This window comes from Schizophyllum commune, assembly GCF_000143185.2.
Source record: "Schizophyllum commune H4-8 unplaced genomic scaffold SCHCOscaffold_2, whole genome shotgun sequence".
Taxonomy (NCBI): Eukaryota; Fungi; Basidiomycota; class Agaricomycetes; order Agaricales; family Schizophyllaceae; genus Schizophyllum; species Schizophyllum commune.
The window spans coordinates 3,322,342-3,338,637 of NW_026089539.1; the positions used below are offsets into that span (position 1 = coordinate 3,322,342).

The window sequence follows — 16,296 nt, forward strand, 5'->3', positions numbered from 1 at the left end:
AACCAATCCCAACCACGCACTCACCGTCGATTAGCGCGATTCCTCGCTCGCTGGCAGTCCACAAGAATATCCTTCAACGCAGCTGCATTGTATTACCCGAGACGACAACAAGTAACCCGGGACGTATGCAACAGAACAACCTCTCCAGGGCTCCACCTTCGTGCCCTCGTCGCGGCGCCCTCTCCAACCCCACTCGCCCCCTCGTCGTACGAAGGGTCGGGGATCAGAGGACAACAAATGCTCGGGAAGTGGATGGTACGTATGAGTCGTGAACGGAAAGAGGATGGGAAGGAGTGTCGGTCATAAATGTACATAAGCGAGACAGTATAAACACAGTGAAGACAGCGACAGTATAGTGCAACTGCGGGATGCTGAATATATAGATAGCGTACGGGCGCGCTGCAGTGGTGATGTGTGATGAGCGCGAGCGATATGTGAGGATGGAGGTAGAGCAGCAGCACCGAACCTATGATTCGATGCGGCATGAGAAAGAAAGGAAAAAGCGTCCGTACGCGGATAGAAGTCACAGACTAGTAATGAGTGCGTTGTCGAGTGGAGGCGGTGTGGCGTATGTTATTGTCGTCTACATGTCCTGCAGAGCATCTCGAAGCGATGCCATCGGACGACGACCTAGGCGGTGGCGGCGGGAAGGGAGCGGACAGCCGTGATGACGATGAGCACGCATGACACGGCAGAGCCTGGCGTGCCCCATCGTCGCCGACCGCATCCCACTCGCGAAGAACCCAGCATCCCCGCGCTCCATTTCTCTCGACCCCTCCGGATCTCTCTCGGCGACCAAGCCTGATTTCCCTAACACCTGCCCTCCGCCCCCAAACTATCTTGGTCGCCACTCGGGGCGCGCTGATCTTCGTGCAAGAAAACAGCGACACACAACCCCAGATCCAGACGTCCTCTCAACACCAAGCGCAATGGACTCTATTCATTTACCAGAGGTCGGCGTCACGTCCACGACCGGCGCGCTGCTGGCCGACGGCACCCGGGGCCTGCTGAGCCTGGCGCGTGTGGGAGCGAAGCCTGCAAATGGTTAGTAAGCTATTGTTCCGAAGGTCTTCGTGGGCCACACTCACATGCGGTCAGATGCGCGGTGCTCGTCATCCTCCTGGACGACCTTGCGGCGGGTGCCACTCTTGCCGCTGCCGTCATCCTGGGCACGCTGAACGCTCCAGTCGAAGACGTAGTCGTACTGGTAGCCCTCGCGCACGAAGAGGTCGCGGAAGAGCTTGCGTAGGTACGAGTAGTCAGGCTTGTCGTCGAAGCGGAGCGCGCGAGTGTAGTTGAGGAAGATGCCAAACTCGTTGGGGAAGCCACGGCAGAGCAGGTCGGTGGGCGTCGTCATCTTCTTCTCCATGATGCGGTCGTACTTCTGCTTCTTGGTGGCAGCCTTGAGGCCCTGCCACGGCAGCGCGCCACGGAGGAAGTACATGAGGACGTACGCGAGCGACTCGAGGTCATCGCGGCGAGCCTGCTCAACACCCAAGTGCGTGTTGATGGACGTGTAACGAGCAGTACCCGTCAAGTTCTTGTTCTCCCTGTACGGGATGTGCAAGTGCGTCTTGGGGTCGCGGAACTTCTTAGCGAGACCAAAATCAATGACGTTGACCTGGTTGCCGCGCTTGCCAATACCCATCAGGAAGTTGTCGGGCTTGATGTCGCGATGGATGAAGTTGCGCGAGTGCACGTACTCGATGCGGGAGATCTTCGGAAAGGGTCAGAGGATAGCATATACCATGGTTGGGATATCGACTTACGAGCTGATCGGCCAAGAGGAGGACGGTCTTGAGGCTGAACTTCCGGTTGCAGAAGTTGAAGAGATCCTCGAGGGAAGGACCGAGCAAATCGATAACCATGGCGTTGTAATCGCACTCAGTGCCGAACCACCGCACGAAGGGTACGCCAACACCGCCCGCGAGGGTCTTCAGGACCTTGGACTCATATTCGAGCTGGGGGTGCTTGGCCTTCACGGACTCGAGCTTGATGGCGACTTCCTCGCCAGAGATGATGTTGATACCGAGGTAAATATCACCTGCATGCACTCAGTACGCTTTGCCACAGAAAGCCGCGCATGCCACGCACCGAAAGAGCCAGAGCCAATCTTTTTGCCAAGTCTATACTTGCCGCCGACACGGAGGTCAAGCCTGTGAGATGCGTTGTCGGTCATGTTGGGTTTTTAGGGATTACTGTGAAGAGGGTGGTCAGTAAGCTGAAAAGCGCTCATGCTTTATAGGCGGCGAGAGTGGCGGACGAGCGGTGGTACGTAACACCTCGCTCCACCGTGCTCAGGCGCTCTGTGACGAGTCATCCCACAGCGCCGTATCGATCGTGTCGCGAAGGGTCGTCCAAGGTCGGGGGCATAGGGCAAGAGGGCTTGAGCGCCGCCTCGAGGCAGCGCGCTCAGGCCATGAGGCGAGCGAATTGCCTTCAGAGAGCACAAAGAGCCACCACTCCTCCGCCTCCACAACTCGCCAGAGAAGCCGGATCCACAAGATGCTCGGCGCGACACTCACCAGATTACAGAGGAAAACGGGACTGGAGAAAGCGTGTGGCAAGGAGGCGCAGGGAAAACGGGGCTGAAGAGTAGGAGGACAAGGGCAACCGCCTCCTGGCCGGTTTGACCAACAGCGGCCATGAGCTTTGATGGCTAACCGGAGCAAATAATTGCACGTGGCCTGTTCCGTCAACGACCACGCTGTGCGCACGAGGCGTGTTCGACTCTAGCACGATCTGGCCAATTGACACAGGGCCTCCGACGTTGAACATCGCGCTCATTGGGTGCGAACCTCGGACGGCGCATTTATGGCTCCCCTTCATTTTCCCTGTTCGTCTGCCAACAAGGGAGACAGATTCAGACACAGCTTACAAAGCAAGTGGGTCTTGTCGTACCACCCCCAACCTACCCCCATCTCCAGCTGACTGAAGATCATCACGCACGGGGCAGAATGGGACTGGTCACGTAAGGCGACCGTCCGGGATGTGTGCGTCCACAGAAGGCGCCCGGTGGAAAGAACTCGCCGAGAAGGGCCCTTTGCACCACGTATCCTCCCACTAGCGACGGTGGCGGGACCCTCCCCGATCCTCGCTGAATGGAAGCCAGCAAACATATAATAAGCTACTACTTATTTGTACAACACGATTGAGTCGAGGGGTTGGTCATAGTACTGTTAGCTAAATTAACACTTTGGTCTACTTTATTCGAGGTTCTTGGGTCAGTTCGGCATTCGCGTTTTCGCGAAGCAAGTTCCGTCCGTACGGTGGTGGCGCGCACGGAGGAGACAGGGCATAGGTAAGTACAGGGGCTGCAGGTATTGAATAACGAAGGGTACATGTCGCATAGGGGCACCGCCTGCGTGCTTGCAAGATATCAATGAAGTTCTGCGACGAGTATGAGCGAGGAAGTGAGTGCAGATGACAGGATGCACGCACAGGTCAATGAGCGACGAGCTCAACGCTGCGCGTGGAGAAGTCGAGGAGCAGCATAGCATCCTCCACGCGTACGCTAGCCGACGACGAAATGCTACTCCTGGAATCTTTCATCGAAACGTCAGACGCCCACGACTGGTCGATACTCATCCTATCCGCCTTCGGCAGCGGCAGGTCGAAGGGCCTGTCGTGCGCGTATGCAGCCTGCGGAGGGTACGGCGGTGGTGTCTGCCTCAGAGGCGGAGTGAGGCGAATGGAAGGCAACATGGGCTGGCCGTGTGCAGGCGGCGTGACATGCTTCAGCGGTGGTGGCGTATACAGACCGCGAGACGTCGGTGGTGCTGCAACGTGCATCGAGGGGGTCGGCAATGGAAGGATGGGCACCGGGCTCATGGGGAGTCCGGACGCTGCCTGCGCCTTATAGTCGACCATCATCTGGCGTCCATGCTCGGGAACGTCGAGCCCCAGCCCAAACGCCCTGGACCGCAAGTGCGCGATGGGCGTCGGGGAGACGATCATGGGTCCATCCGCATCGCGAGGGCCTGTCATCCCTAGCGGTGGAGGTAGACGGCGCGAAGTGATGTCAAGAGGCGGCAGATGCACATCCTGCTCCATATCGCTTTCGTCCTCGGTGGACATCGGGGTGCCGCGGGAACTGTTGCTGTCGTCCATTTCTACATCCTCCTCCACCGACCCGTCCATGACTTCGTCATCGTCTGCGACTGACTGGCCTGGCTTAGCACTGCCCGACACAGACTCCTCTTTCCCGTCGGACGGGGGAGGCGGAGGGTCGGGGAGACCCTTTGCCTGGCGTCGACGAGAGGTCTGCCTGGAGTTCCTGAACCAGTTTGTCACCTTCGCCAAATCCATCCCGATATCATCGGCAAGACGCGTGCGCTGCTCGACACTCGGCGTTTGCGTAACAGCGAAGAGCTTGCGCAGTGCATCTAGCTGCGAAGGCTCTGGCCTGTTTCGTGGGTAGGACGACGTCGGTTTCGCGTGTCGCGGCGAAGAGTTCGCCCGCTTCACGCGAGCAGGACTCGGCGTGAGGTTGCGCTGAGGTCCAAAGCTCGGCGACTGTCCATGGAACGTCGAGATGGGCGGCGTCGACGGCCGAAGCCGGTCGAACGACGAGACGCTGTGCTGAGCAGTCGATAGCGGCGTGTCGCTACGATCACGGAGATGACCATCGTCGGAGAAGGCGCGCATGCTGCCACGATCCGATAGGTTATCCTCCGGCTTCGACCCGTGAGCTAGATGGTGCGGCTCGAGGCTAGCACCACGTGAGATCGGCAGTGATGGTAGACGGGGATGCGCGCTAATGGACGATAGCGGCGGCGGACCACTGAGCCCTAGCGACGGATGTGTGCTGGGAGGCGGCAGCGGCTGCGCCGGAGCACTGACAGCCGGCGCCGTCGTCGAGAGACTGCTCGAGCCCCAGAGGAGGTTGGGGTTCCCGGGGGCACGTTTGTTCTTGTATACAGACCGTTGATTTTGAAACCAGTTCGTGATGGTCTGATACTTCCTACAGCTGTTGTTAGGCGGTGTAGGACCGAATAGGCAAGCTGAACGCACATTCCAATGCGCTCTGCCAATTGCGTGCGCTGCTCCGTCGACGGGTGCTGCGTTGTCTCGAAAAGCTTGCGAAGCTCGTCGAGTTGCTCGGGAGTCGGCCGGTTGCGCTGGGGCTTTCTCGTCATGTCTGACTTGGCAGTATGCGACGTGGCTTGATCGGATGTGGAGTGTAGTTGGCTCGAATGTGAATGATCCTGGGACGTGTGGTGTGGGTCGTCCTCGTCAAGAGGCGGTGGAGAGCCCGAGATAGAGCGAGATGGATCGGTATGTGCCTCAGCACGCTGGGTGCGCTTCCTGGAGGAGGCTCGACGGTTCTGAAACCAGGCATTGACGGTTTTTATTTGCCTGCATGATGAATCAGTACATGTAGTGGCGATAAAGGACGCGATAAACGGCGCATGGGGCACAAAGAGAGGAAGATGAAGCCGGGAGTCGGCAATAGGACAAAGACACGCACATGCCGAGCTTCTGGGCGAGTTGGGTCCTGTCCTCGAGGGGAGGGTGGTCATTTTTGTCGTACACCTCTTTGAGAGCGGCCACCTGTGACGGGGAATGCCTGTTACGAGGCTTTTTCTGACTGTGAGGGACAACATCCGAGGGCGCCGACATGGGTGCTGATTATCTGGAAGGTATTGTAGAGCGGGCTTGTCGTCGGCGGCAGTGGGAGGCGCTGGACGACGGGTGGAGGGGTGGCAAGATGAGAGACTGGGAAAGAATGACAAAAGCGAAAGAGCGATGCAAATGATAGTCACACAGCATGAAAACCCTAATGACATTATATTGATTGCCTTATTAGTCGGACCACAATGTCAGCGCTGATTGATGTCATCATGTAGCCCTCGGTATCTGCCCCTCGCTGCTTGTCCCTGACGCCGACGACGGTGGCGGGATGGTCGGCGGCGGCAGCACCGACGACATTGAGCACGACGAAAAGCACCTTGCTAAGCGCCCTCGTCTCCACGGGTCTACATTGTTTCCCTGCCGGTTGCTGCCGGCCATGATCATTCCATTATGACCCCAACCGGCCACAGGGGTAATGGTTTCCTGAGACACGGCCGTGAGGCCGCTGCATTCACAGAATCGCCTGGAAGCAGCCGCCGCGACCGAACTGCGGTTCGTATGCATCAGTGACTGTTGTGCCACGTCAGTACTCAGATGACAGCTGAGGTAGAAGTCGAGTGCTACTAGCCGCTGCATACCGGCTATCCTCACTCAAGGCATGGCATCGATCACGCATGATACTAGTAGCATAGCGCGGCGTCGCAAATAGACGGCTATGGTCGCATTAGGTAGGCAACTACAATGTGAGTAAGGTATAGGTAGGATATCCAAGATGTCCTGTATGATACAAGTGATTGAATCCTCTACTGCTCTTGCTCCTCGCTAGATATGTTCTTGATCCACGCCCCAATTGAACCTCTGTATCATTGTGAGCGCTAGCCGACATCGTCATCAAGAGGTACTCACAGGAAGCCTTCATGTCGCAAGAAGTATGCGCGCTTGGTGCCCTTGCTCCAGAATCGTATAGCGTACGACAGTGTCGCGATCGTAGCGGCGTGACCTGCATTTGGGGTGAGGGTTTGAGGAAGAACGACACTCAAGCCCAGACGCACCTCGAATGAAGCAACCACCGAAGTATATACGATCCAAGTTATACTTTTCCGCATTCATATATCTGTTTGACGTTAGCACATACTCCATCGGTTTAACGTCCAGACATACGCAATCTGCCCAATGTTATTCGACACGGCATACAGGAGACTCTTGCTGATGTCTTCGGGCTTAAACTTGCCCTTGTCGACGCCTCCGTGCTTGAAAACCTTTCCGAACGAACTCGCGATCGTCGTTGACTTGAGGCCCAACCGAGAGTAATCTTGACCATAGATGTCTCCGACGAGCATATCGACCGAGGCGTTATCACCCTTTTGCGAGAAGGCCAACATTTCTGGAGGATAGTCAGCAAGCGTCCATGACATTCCTCGATCAGCCCACCATCGAAGGTTGTCGCGGGTGTCAACAAGCTGAGTAGACCCCATAGCGTTCCACCACCCAAGCTAGTCCCACTGACACGCTCGAATTTGCCATCCTCATCAACCTTGATGATAGATACACCAGAACCGATGTTGACGAGCAAACACGGCAACTGTGGCGTCGGCTGATGCGCAAAAGTGACCGCATACTCTGGCGGGTTCGGACTCGGTCTCTCCAGCTCGCCCGGCGGTGGCGGCCCCGCCATATGCGCCGCCATCCCATGCCGGATGACCTCGTCCGAGAAGTAGTACACCTCGTCCGGGATCATCGTGATAAACTTGAGCCCCTCGATGAGGCACTCCATCTCGTCCTCCTTGCGCACCTCGACGCCGAGCGCGTGCCGGAAGACCTCGTAGAACTTGTGCGCGCCGCCGCCCGTGGCCATGATCTTCACGCTCGCGCGCATCTGCGCGATGGGCACGCGGTTGAGCTCCGCGGAGTGCGAGATGAGCGCCTGCAGGTACTCGACGCACGCGCCGATGTTCGACGTCTCGAAGCGCACGAAGTTGAGCGAGCCGCCGGGGAAGTGCTGCGTGGTCGCCGCGCGGCGGCGGAGGAGCGCGCCGAGGCTGTCGAGCTCCTCCGCGTCGTGCGCGGGGTCGAGCGCGAGGGGGGTGAGCGCGCCGTTGCGGGGGAGCATGCTGGAGGACGCGGGGGACGAGTCGTCATGGGGCGAGGGTGTGCGGGGCGGGGTGGCGTTCACGGGCGTCGCGATGTCTGAGATATCCCCCGGCGTCGTCGACCCCTGCGTCGCTGCCGCGGACTGGGGGGAGGGGGGCGGATCCGGCGAGCGGGTAAAGTACACGACCTTGGCGAGCGATCCGCCGACCTTCCCTGCTCGATCAGCATAGGTCCACACGGAGGGCACGCCCACTCACATCGACTGCTATGTGCGACACGGGCTCGACGTGATTGGGGAGGTATATCCCCCGGCTATCGCGCGTCTAAGCATGCGCGTAAGCCCCTGATGTAGCACTCGATTGCGCCGAGCACGCACCTCCGGGCTTTCTTCCGTCAGGATCACCGCGCCTCTCGTGTCGACATGGATGACCGACTTGGCAGAGGGGAGGGAGGGGTCGGGCATCGCGAGAGGGTCTGGGCGCGGCCGGGTCGTGGGGGTCGATGAATGAGTCGTGTGTGTGATGCGCAAGTCGGGCGAGGGGAATTATGCTAGTCGCGCGCGCGTCTTACGATTCTGCGAATGAGATGGTCGCGAATTCTACGAATGCGATGGTGGCGAGCAAGTGGGGATCATGACCGGCGCTTAGAAACTCGGACGACATTTTACGGAGCGCCGCCATTCCCGCTGATCACGAACGTAAACGCCCCATGCCCCAACGTTCCGTTGCCGGCGGGTGCATCCAAAGCCCTGATAGTATCATGTGTATTCAAGGACTACTGCTGGTGTACCGGGGCGTTATACTGCACCGGACCCGTATACAGGATTATTCTGAGTGTAGATTACGATGGGTTCTTGAGGGGAAGATGGCTAGCATCGTCATCGAGAAGTCCCCGAGATTCGTCATGATCATTCAGAGGACCCATCATCCAAGGTCTTGTGCCACTCTATCACCTTGGGGTGCGCGCGTACCTGTAGGCGAATGAATGAGTGGATGTGTACCACTAAGCGAGGTCTACCCACCTTCTTTGGATCGAAGCGCAATACTTGCAGTCCATCCAAGCTCGCGGCCCGCGATAGGGCGACATAGCTCTGGCCTGAGAGAATATCAGTATCTGACGAAGAACAACAACGACCGAGGAAGTGCGCAATATCCCTCGGTAAAAGGACACAGGTCATCCCGCAAGGGAAGGGCGGAATCCGAAAGAAGAAAAACGCCCAAACCCACCTCGCTCAAATACGCGGCCAAGGTCTACCCGCATCCGATGGAGCGTTTGCCCTTGACTCTTGTGAATCGATATCGCCCAAGCGAGAATCAGAGGGACCTGCAACCTCCTTGCCAAGAGCGTCCCGTCATTCCCCTCATGCCTAAACTCCTCCCGCGCCACCGTGATCGTCCGCTTCCCCTTCGTCGTCGCGAACTCGACGACGGGGTAGAGTTCGGGTGGCGCGCCCGCTTTGTGTGCCGCGGGCTTGCCAATCGTGTTCGGTGGGACGATGTTCTCTTTGTCGGCGGCCTTGGAGGGCGGCTTGGACCCCACCGAGGGCGGCTTAGAGCCTTTCGGCGTCCCCGCCCTCGAGCTCTCCCCCTCCCCCTTCTCCTTCTTCACCTGCTCAACGGGCTTGAAGTCGATGACCTTCCCCACCACACCATTCACCAGCGTATCGTCAAAGTTCTTGATGAGCATGACCTGCGCACCGAGCTTCAAGTGCAGATTCTTGACCGCGGGGAGGTTGCTCAGCATCTTCTCGCGCTGCTCCTCCTTCGCCTGCCCGCTGTCCGACGAGCGGAAGGTAAAGTCTTTGCCGGGGAGCGCGTGCAGGCGGCAATTATTCGCCCTGTCGACGTCGTTTCGCATGGGGAAGAGGTCGGTGGGGTCGATGTCGGATGGTGGCAATGGACGAGACAATGAGTGCATGGTCCTGATGGCGGCCTCAGGTACGTTGCCGCGTCGGAGATCGTTGAGCAAGTCAACAAAGGCTAGAAAGGACATGAATATCCCAAGACCAATGACACTCCTGGAGACAGCATACCGGAGTCCTTCTGTCGATAGACTGTCTTCAAGCAGATAGTGTGCTCGAATGTAGACTTCCATGCATCCGATTCGAATGCGAAGAACGGCTCTTGGCTGCCCTTGGTCACTGGCGGAAGTTGGAAGAAGTCCCCTGTGACAATGACCTGTAAGCCGCCGAATGGCCGATCGGTCTTTCTGCGCAACGCTACTGCCACATCGTGCAGCAGCTGGAAGAGCACTCCGTCGACCATGGAGACTTTGCATCATCAGTACGGGTGTGCGGTGTGGTGAATTGAAAGGCGACGCACTCTCGTCGATGATCAAGACCTTCGTGTCCTTCCATCGCTTCAGCGCTGGCTTCGCGGTCCTGACGTAGCTGATGATCTTGTCGAGGTCCGACACAGTAGGTGCTATTGCACCCCAGGAGTGTAGAGTTGTCCCTGTATCGTTGTCGGGTCCATGAACATGACGATGAAGATCGCAACACACACCTCCGACATTGGACGCAGCCATCCCTGTGCTCGCCGTGATCGCTACATGATGGGGGTTCTTCGCATATTTCTTCTTCAAGGCTGCTATGATCGCGCGTAATAGCAGGGACTTCCCAGTGCCTTCGACGAAGGTCAGCCTCTTGTCTCCTTCCGCTCGGACAACGCACCAGCCGACCCCGTGAAGAACACGCTCTTCCCCTGCTCAACAACCAAGGATAGTATTCGCCTCTGGTCCTCGTTGAGCTGTACACTGCCGCTCTCCGCCACATCTACATGGGCCGACACCGGGACCAGCGGCTTGAAGAACTGCTCGATGGTGTTGTCCGATTTCCGGCGCTTGGTGACGATGCCGCTGGCATCGAACTCGTCGCTCTTCCGTTTCGGTGCTTTGGGTGGCATCGTAGGTGCAAGAGGTTAGACCAAGAAAGGACAGTCGACGGAGGTAGCCGCAGCCGGCAGTGTACAGCTCAACGATGATGGCAAACCACGACAGGAGTCAAGATGTCGATCGGGATTCAACGCGTCCGGATCCAGTGATCGCGTTCATCACGTGAGCATCAACGTGGTTTTTGCCATTGTTCAAGTTGATCAACGGAGGTGCTTGCTGTAGGGCCCTTGACGATGCATTGTGATGGATGAAGTAATTTACATACGAATATATACAGCAGGAAACAGATAGTCCCTGAAAACCGCAGCCCTAAATTGAGTTTCTCCTCGCCGCCCGACCTTGCTTTTTGCTCGAAGAGAACTGCTGCTTGCCATCGATGAACGGCGATGGAAGGCGGCCCTCCTCGTCCCACTTCGCCAGTGCCTTCATGCCAGCCTCGTACCCAATCTTCTGCAGCTCCTCAAACTTGCTGAACTGCAAGGTGCCATACTCCTGCACCGGCATGGCGATGTACAAGCATCCTGGTGCGACCTTGGCCTCTTCTAGCGTCCTGACGCTCGATACACTGATACAAAGTCAATCAAGAGGACACGATAATGGGTGAACAGTACGCACTATGCCAGCCGACTCTGGATCTCCGTTATGGCGGGCACCCGACTAGCGTCTGAGAACGGATTCCACCGATTGATGAAGAGCCACCAGCCAGACACCGAGTCGCCAAAGTTCCTCGGCGAATTGTCATCGATCTATGTATGGTTATCCTTCGTCTTCATCTTCATCAAAAAGTCAGCCAGACATACCGATCCGACATCACACGCGAAGACAGCACTAGAGCCCATGGAAAACATCGTCGAGACGGGCAAGTTGTCGACTGCACATCTTGTCAGCTTCGATCGCACCGATTCATCGCTTACTCTTACCATATCCTCCATCCACATGCATGTTCCCATTGTCGCACAACGGAGGCAACAATCCTACCAAAGTCATCGACCCCCGAATAAACCTCCACGCATATCCCGTCTCATGAATATCCATCCCCGACGTCGTGATATTCGTCGTGTTGCAGAAGAACGGCAGCCACATATCCTCAATGTGCAGGTCATAGAAGGACTTGTAGATCGCGCGGTTGAATTCGTGACCCTAGACGAGAACGAACGGTTAGCAGATGGTTTGCAGCACATGGACCCTCTGGTGATGGAGAAAAGGATACTGACAGTCGTATAAGCAACAATAGGGTACGTGACGTCGGAGAGCATCCTCCAAATGTTCCCCATGCGCCCGCTGAACTGCTTGGCGCGGCCAGCGGAGGAAAGGCTGTCGCCCTCGCGTGCATATAGGCCGCCAATGAAGGCGCCGATACTTGTGCCTGTAATCCCGTTATCAGCCGGCATCCAGTCCGACAGCGACAAAGTGCGTACCACCGACATGATCCACCGGAATCCCATACTCTTCCAGCGCGCGGATCAGGCCCTAGCACGACGCATCAGTATCCACCATCACCTGCCACCAAACAGCACGCAGGACTAACCAGATGCGATACCCCTCTGGCACCACCCCCACCCAACACCAGCCCAATCGACTTGCCACAAATCCTGCGCGCCAGCCGCGAGAAATCGTTTACGTGCGGCAGACGCTGTGGCCGCGCGTCGCCGACGGTGCCCCTATATTTCTTGAGCTCGCTCTGGACTTTGTCCTTGAAGTTCTTCAGCGCGATGATGGGGTCGGGGTCCTTGGGGAGGTGCGCGGTGCTCTTGGTGATGGGGATGACGAGGCCCTGGGAAGGTGTTAGTTCTGGGTCTGTTGAGACGGGCGTGATGGAGCGCACAGGCAGTTCGACGTGAATGTGCTGATGGATCCAAGGGCGGTTCTGTAGAAAAGTACATCAGTTGGCAGGTTCCCCCTATCTGCGCCGGATCCCTACCTTCAGCCACTCTCTCGTCGACCCGGGCGCCACGGAGCGATCCGGATGTAGAAGCACTAGCTCCTTCTTCGCCGTCGTCTTCGTCGACAACAGAAGGCGCTCGTACTCCCCGATCGACGCATCGTCCCCCATGCCAACGACCATGACACAATCCGCCTAAGCAGTGCATTGTTAGCACAGTACGTACTAAACTGAGTTGTTTGGCTTGCGATGGACACCCACCTGCCGTATACATGTTTGCGTCCACGAGTTGTTGACGGGGCTGTCGGCGACGTATAGGACAGTGCGATATCTCTGTTCCTGGTCCGCGAGCCATCCGGCCGCCTTCAACTTGCCCATGCGCGTGAAGACATGTCGGCCGAGGCGGTTCGCTACCGACGCCTGGTTGAGGTAGACAGTCGACGCCCCGATGCCCTCAAGAGCGGTCTGCAGCTTGCGCGCGAAGACGTCGATGGGGACGGCGCGCGAGACGGGTAGGATGCAGATGGTCTTGAGGTTGGCGTTCGAGGACTTGACCTCCATGGGAGGTCGTGACTGCGACGTTTTGCCGCCTTCGGCCTCATCGCGCACTCGGAGGGCGATCTTGCGCAGTATCCTGGTCGCAAAGGTCATCAATGAAGTCAGGTGAAGGTCAGTACTCGAACTCACTGTTGCGTCGTCCTCGGATCCCTAAAAGAAAAAACAGCATGCTGAGCGATTTCTGGCAGGATGCTGTTTTATTTTTAGCCACGCACCTCATAGACAGCGCATTGAACAGCGTCTGCGGCATGCGGATGAGCTCGGTGTCGCGGATAGCATGCAGGGTGTTCTGCCTTGGGGAGCTTGTGATGACGTCCAGTTCACCGACAGCGTCGCCCTGGCCGTACTCGCCGACGATGGAGACGTCGCCTTTCTCGGTTTCTGTGATGGCACGGAGGCGACCGTTGATGACAATGTAGAAGCAGTCGCTGGCGTCCTCGGGGCGCCAGATAATCTGGCCGGCGTTGACTTGCATCCAGTCGAGGGAGGCATCGATTTGGAGGACTGCAAAATACTCAGCTTTCCGCTTTTGAAGGTAGCGTACAACAGTAGACACACCTAGGGGCGACAGCAACGAGATCAAGCGCTTAGCCAAGGTAAGTAGCACGATAGGACGCTTTTCAAGGAGTCGCTCGAGAGCTTGCGCGGGAAGGTACCCAACGTAAGTATCAGTCTTTGCCACGATATCGACGTATGACGCAGTGTTGCTGAGGGAGGCGAGGTACCCGGCGATTCCACCAGGCTTGACAGTGAACAAGAACTTGTGCGTCTCCGAGTCGTCGTGAGGCTTCTTGTTGGGTCCTTTGCCAGGGTTCTTTGCTCCAGGCCGGTCAGAGGCTCTTTGCTTCTCCTTCTCCAGAGGCAAGAGGATGTCCAGGAAGCCTTCGATAACGTAGTAGAGACCTGTATCAAGCTCAGCAGTGGTCGTACAGTGATTCAAATGAGAAGATGCACCGGTGCTGATATCGCCTGCTTTAGTGAGTGTCGCGCCTGCGGGGAAGAACAAGATCTCCACTTCGTTGTCCAGTCCGCTCATGCCGCTTCCGGACTGGATTGATGCTGACCCCCCGGTCATGGTGGAAGAGGCATCGTCGCCCAGATCAAGCAAAGACAATGAGCCAAACGAGCTAGGCATTGGGGACCTGCTGCGCTCGAATGGATTTAACTTCGGTGATCCCTCAAGGGAATCATTGCCACTGATAGGCGGTTGTAACAAGCCAATCGACTTCGCAATGCACGACATAACCTCCTCGCGCAGATTGAACTCCTCGCCCAACGCACGCTCCGGTGACTGGTGTTCCACCACAGCACGCAGAGGCACCCTCGGGGTCATTGCAGTCCGGTTAATCGGTCGCAACAAGCGGCTTGTATTCGCCGTGCTGCTGAGCAGATCGCCCGCCTGGACATTCATTCGGGACCCGGAGGTCTTCGTAAGGTTGGGTGACGAGATTGTCGACGAGCGCGATCCGGGGCGAGCTGTGCTGGAGGACGCCGTGCGTATAAAGGCCGGGTGCGAGTCGTCCGAGTCCGTTGAGGATTCCTGCGCCGACATTGGGTTCGGGGAGTATGTTGACATGGGGTTGGGCGAGTGAGTGCGGGCGCCGGTGTGGGTGAAGTAGTCGTTGTCGGAGTCCGAACCGCTGGGTGGTACTTCGAAGCGGTGGCGGAGTTGTTGGAGGCCGCCGCCTTCGTAGAAGGACGGGGGCAGTGGGTGGCAGGCGAGGTCATTGATCGACTTCTCAGCTCGTAGAACTTCGCTGGTTAGGCCAAGGTACTTGTGCGCCGCGTTGAAGGTTACACGGGCAAACCGAGTGAGGATAACTGAAGCAAGTGAACAAGAGTGCTTGTCTACATGCAACGAGGTCTACCTTGGACGATGTGCCCAGTTGCCTTGGGGAACTTCTTAGTCAAACGCCGGAAGGCCTCTGCGGGGATCACAGCAAGGGTCGTATCCTCTGTTGCGCGAGCGACAACGCCACGATGTATCTGTACTGGACCTTGTATATGATGAACAGGTGTTGAAGGAGCGTAGGAACGTTCGGATAGTGGAGGAGGGGACGCCGTGCGCCTCAGATCCTCAGGAGTAGTTGGGCTCTCTTCCGGCTGCACCGTCGAAGCAGACGACGAAGTCGAGGATCGTCTCCGCAAGCCAGGGTTCGATAGAGGTGTCCTCACTAGTGCCGGCCTTTCCAGATTGAAGTACGATACATCAGAGTTCACGCGTATACGCTCATCGGTGCTCTTCCGGCTGCGATGTGTGCGCTTGGGAGATTCGTCTGCGTCTTGCCAGCTGATTTTGACATCCTCCGTGAAAAGGCTGAGAATAGTGAACAAGCTTGACACCGTGCCGCCGCTGGTGACTTCGTTCATTAAATGGTAGCCATTGATGTCTTCGTCATCCCACTGGCCGCTTCCAGATGCAGTATGTTCGTCGTCGGACTTGGCGAAGACTTGGACTGTTCCGTCCACCACGCAATAGAAGCTGCGATCTTGATCGAGTGAGATGCTGTCGCCTGCTATGAGACGCCGAGTTTGCAGATGTCTGGCGAGCTCGTGGAAGACCTGCGGCGCGTGAGTGACATACGAGAGCAGTGTGGCGCGCAAGCTTACAGGTTTCTCCAGGAAGCCGAATACGCGAACGGCCTGCAAAAAGTCGTCCAGATAATTATGGAAGTTTGCAGGTTCGTCCGCTAGTGCTCATCAGCATACGATCGCAGGCTGGTTCACACACCACGCACCTGTGTTCACATCAGGGTGAAGCTCCTTCACATCGGGCTTGCCCAGCGGCGGTTCCTTCAGCTGCATGTAGTCGTTGAGGTATCGGAAGCGTATGAAGTAGTTCAGCGCGACCGCGCATGTCCCAAATATCAGGACAAACGACCAAAAGTTCAGCTGTAGTTCCTTGTCAGCTTCACGCACATTCGTCGCAGCCGATCACGCACCGTGAGGGTCATTGAGTACGACAGGATCTGGTATACGAGGCGGGGGACAGAGATGGTGACTATCCCTATGAGGGACTTGACCCATGACAGCGCCCATACTGCTTTGCGTGAGTTGCAGTCTCGATGGAACGAACGATGCACTCACGGATCACCCAGAAACAGGCGGAGATGAGGGAAACGAGGGGATGGCTGCTTACGTCCGCTGCCGCCGCCGTAGCAGAGGCAGATACGTCTGGGGAGAGCTCACTCATCCCGGGGGTGCCTGTGGGTGGGCGAGGGAGGTCGAGAAGGATGGTTCAGGACAAAGTACAAGGGGCGACGCCACGGCGCGGTCGCGCGGTAGAATCTGAGCAGCGC

The 16,296-nt window shown here is 57.4% G+C and overlaps 7 protein-coding genes across 7 annotated transcripts; 3 read left to right on the forward strand and 4 right to left on the reverse strand.

Moving 5' to 3' along the window:
- The first annotated feature begins 67 nt into the window (after window positions 1-67).
- On the forward strand, window positions 68-730 carry SCHCODRAFT_02613034 (uncharacterized protein). Its single transcript, XM_050344576.1, has one exon. The coding sequence runs from the start codon at window positions 411-413 to the stop codon at window positions 666-668; it is 258 nt and encodes an 85-aa protein (XP_050202467.1). The 5' UTR covers window positions 68-410; the 3' UTR covers window positions 669-730.
- On the forward strand, window positions 70-685 carry SCHCODRAFT_02613036 (uncharacterized protein; the record flags this gene model as incomplete). The annotated part of the gene is made up of 1 exon (XM_050344577.1): window positions 70-685. A coding segment is annotated over one exon (158 nt), but the record flags the coding sequence as incomplete, so codon positions are not given.
- SCHCODRAFT_02172656 (kinase-like protein) lies at window positions 715-2,350 on the reverse strand. The gene is made up of 4 exons (XM_003037023.2): window positions 2,095-2,350; window positions 1,770-2,044; window positions 1,089-1,717; window positions 715-1,035 (listed from the first exon to the last, which is right to left on the reverse strand). Exons 1-4 carry the CDS (start codon window positions 2,177-2,179, stop codon window positions 945-947), a joined length of 1,080 nt encoding a protein of 359 aa, XP_003037069.2. The 5' UTR covers window positions 2,180-2,350; the 3' UTR covers window positions 715-944.
- A 752-nt stretch (window positions 2,351-3,102) lies between these two features.
- Window positions 3,103-5,771, reverse strand: SCHCODRAFT_02613044 (uncharacterized protein). The gene is made up of 4 exons (XM_003037022.2): window positions 5,471-5,771; window positions 5,014-5,358; window positions 3,442-4,963; window positions 3,103-3,390 (listed from the first exon to the last, which is right to left on the reverse strand). The coding sequence occupies exons 1-3, from the start codon at window positions 5,620-5,622 to the stop codon at window positions 3,445-3,447; spliced, it is 2,016 nt and encodes a 671-aa protein (XP_003037068.1). The 5' UTR covers window positions 5,623-5,771; the 3' UTR covers window positions 3,103-3,390; window positions 3,442-3,444.
- A 131-nt stretch (window positions 5,772-5,902) lies between these two features.
- Window positions 5,903-8,128, reverse strand: SCHCODRAFT_02722664 (fumble; the record flags this gene model as incomplete). Its single annotated transcript, XM_003037021.3, has 7 exons — window positions 5,903-6,432; window positions 6,481-6,574; window positions 6,627-6,688; window positions 6,736-6,958; window positions 7,006-7,873; window positions 7,923-7,988; window positions 8,042-8,128. 7 exons carry the CDS (start codon window positions 8,126-8,128, stop codon window positions 6,378-6,380), a joined length of 1,455 nt encoding a protein of 484 aa, XP_003037067.1. The 3' UTR covers window positions 5,903-6,377.
- Window positions 8,129-8,411: 283 nt separating this feature from the next.
- On the forward strand, window positions 8,412-9,295 carry SCHCODRAFT_09992 (uncharacterized protein). The gene is made up of 3 exons (XM_003038383.1): window positions 8,412-8,635; window positions 8,687-8,760; window positions 8,892-9,295. The coding sequence occupies exons 1-3, from the start codon at window positions 8,425-8,427 to the stop codon at window positions 9,033-9,035; spliced, it is 429 nt and encodes a 142-aa protein (XP_003038429.1). The 5' UTR covers window positions 8,412-8,424; the 3' UTR covers window positions 9,036-9,295.
- A 1,473-nt stretch (window positions 9,296-10,768) lies between these two features.
- SCHCODRAFT_02530966 (patatin-domain-containing protein) lies at window positions 10,769-16,259 on the reverse strand. Its single transcript, XM_003037020.2, has 19 exons — window positions 16,085-16,259; window positions 15,940-16,037; window positions 15,736-15,889; window positions 15,608-15,687; window positions 14,866-15,559; window positions 13,952-14,818; window positions 13,556-13,900; window positions 13,213-13,501; window positions 13,127-13,147; window positions 12,701-13,073; window positions 12,479-12,634; window positions 12,383-12,424; window positions 12,086-12,331; window positions 11,976-12,027; window positions 11,772-11,923; window positions 11,478-11,697; window positions 11,358-11,428; window positions 11,173-11,303; window positions 10,769-11,122 (listed from the first exon to the last, which is right to left on the reverse strand). Exons 1-19 carry the CDS (start codon window positions 16,188-16,190, stop codon window positions 10,867-10,869), a joined length of 4,353 nt encoding a protein of 1,450 aa, XP_003037066.1. The 5' UTR covers window positions 16,191-16,259; the 3' UTR covers window positions 10,769-10,866.
- Between the last annotated feature and the right edge of the window lie 37 nt (window positions 16,260-16,296).